Here is a 740-nt window from a genome sequence, read left to right as displayed (position 1 = left end):
GGTTTTTCCAATTTACAGAGATGAGGCAGAGTAGCAAACGCCCAAGTGTCCTGTCAAGCCTGTGTAATCAGGTTCGGAAAAAGAAAAGAGCAGAAACGACGTCTGAGCTTTGACGTGGTCCCGAATGCCTGTCGAAGAAACCCGAGACCTGGGACATGACACCACTTACCAGCCTGATCGCGGACCCGGCCGAATCGCCTGCGGTGTGCGGAGACGAACATGAAGACTTTCCTTCAAGCTTCGACCACTCGTGCCGCAACGAATCGCATGCACGCGGTCGCGACGGCCAATATCGATAACTAATGGGAAGTGTCGTTGGTGAAGCCTGTAACCTGAGCCAAAGTCCTATGATTCACGACTTCAGGTGGTACAACAAGGTCAGCGCTGCATGCCAGCCACACCGGCCGAGACGAGTGGTGTGTGGGTGGCCTGGGAATACACATCGCCTCGTGAGACCTGACCTGGCATCCATGGTGGGCCCTTACTTGCTATGCTATCCCGCCCACGACCGGTGTGGGAAGCAAGGGGCACAAGGGTCAAGGCGTGGAGCAAGCCGGATGCTGAGATGAAAGCGCCGATACGTCCTTTGCTTCGCGTATCGTTGGATGTGAGCCCCTGTCACCCTCCCAAGCCTCCTATAATGGGCATGGGTACCTTCAAGCCACAAGACGGAGGATTTGCGAGATACGCAGATCGTTAACAGATATGCGTTCTTGGGTACGATGCATGGGATTGTGTGC

General features: G+C 55.1%; 1 protein-coding gene across 1 annotated transcript in view; it reads right to left on the bottom strand.

Annotated features, from left to right (window-relative positions):
- Positions 1-165: 165 nt before the first annotated feature.
- Positions 166-740, bottom strand: part of VDBG_03567 (SNI2) — a gene marked incomplete at both ends in the record, with an annotated part of 3,045 nt that continues 2,470 nt past the window's right edge. The window contains one exon of the mRNA XM_003005568.1: positions 166-299. Coding sequence (XP_003005614.1) covers positions 166-299 — 134 coding nt within the window. The remainder of the gene's footprint in view (positions 300-740) is intronic.

Source organism: Verticillium alfalfae, genomic scaffold (genome assembly GCF_000150825.1).
Source record: "Verticillium alfalfae VaMs.102 supercont1.4 genomic scaffold, whole genome shotgun sequence".
Lineage (NCBI taxonomy): Eukaryota > Fungi > Ascomycota > Sordariomycetes > Glomerellales > Plectosphaerellaceae > Verticillium > Verticillium alfalfae.
This window is presented reverse-complemented; position numbering and strand designations above follow the sequence as displayed.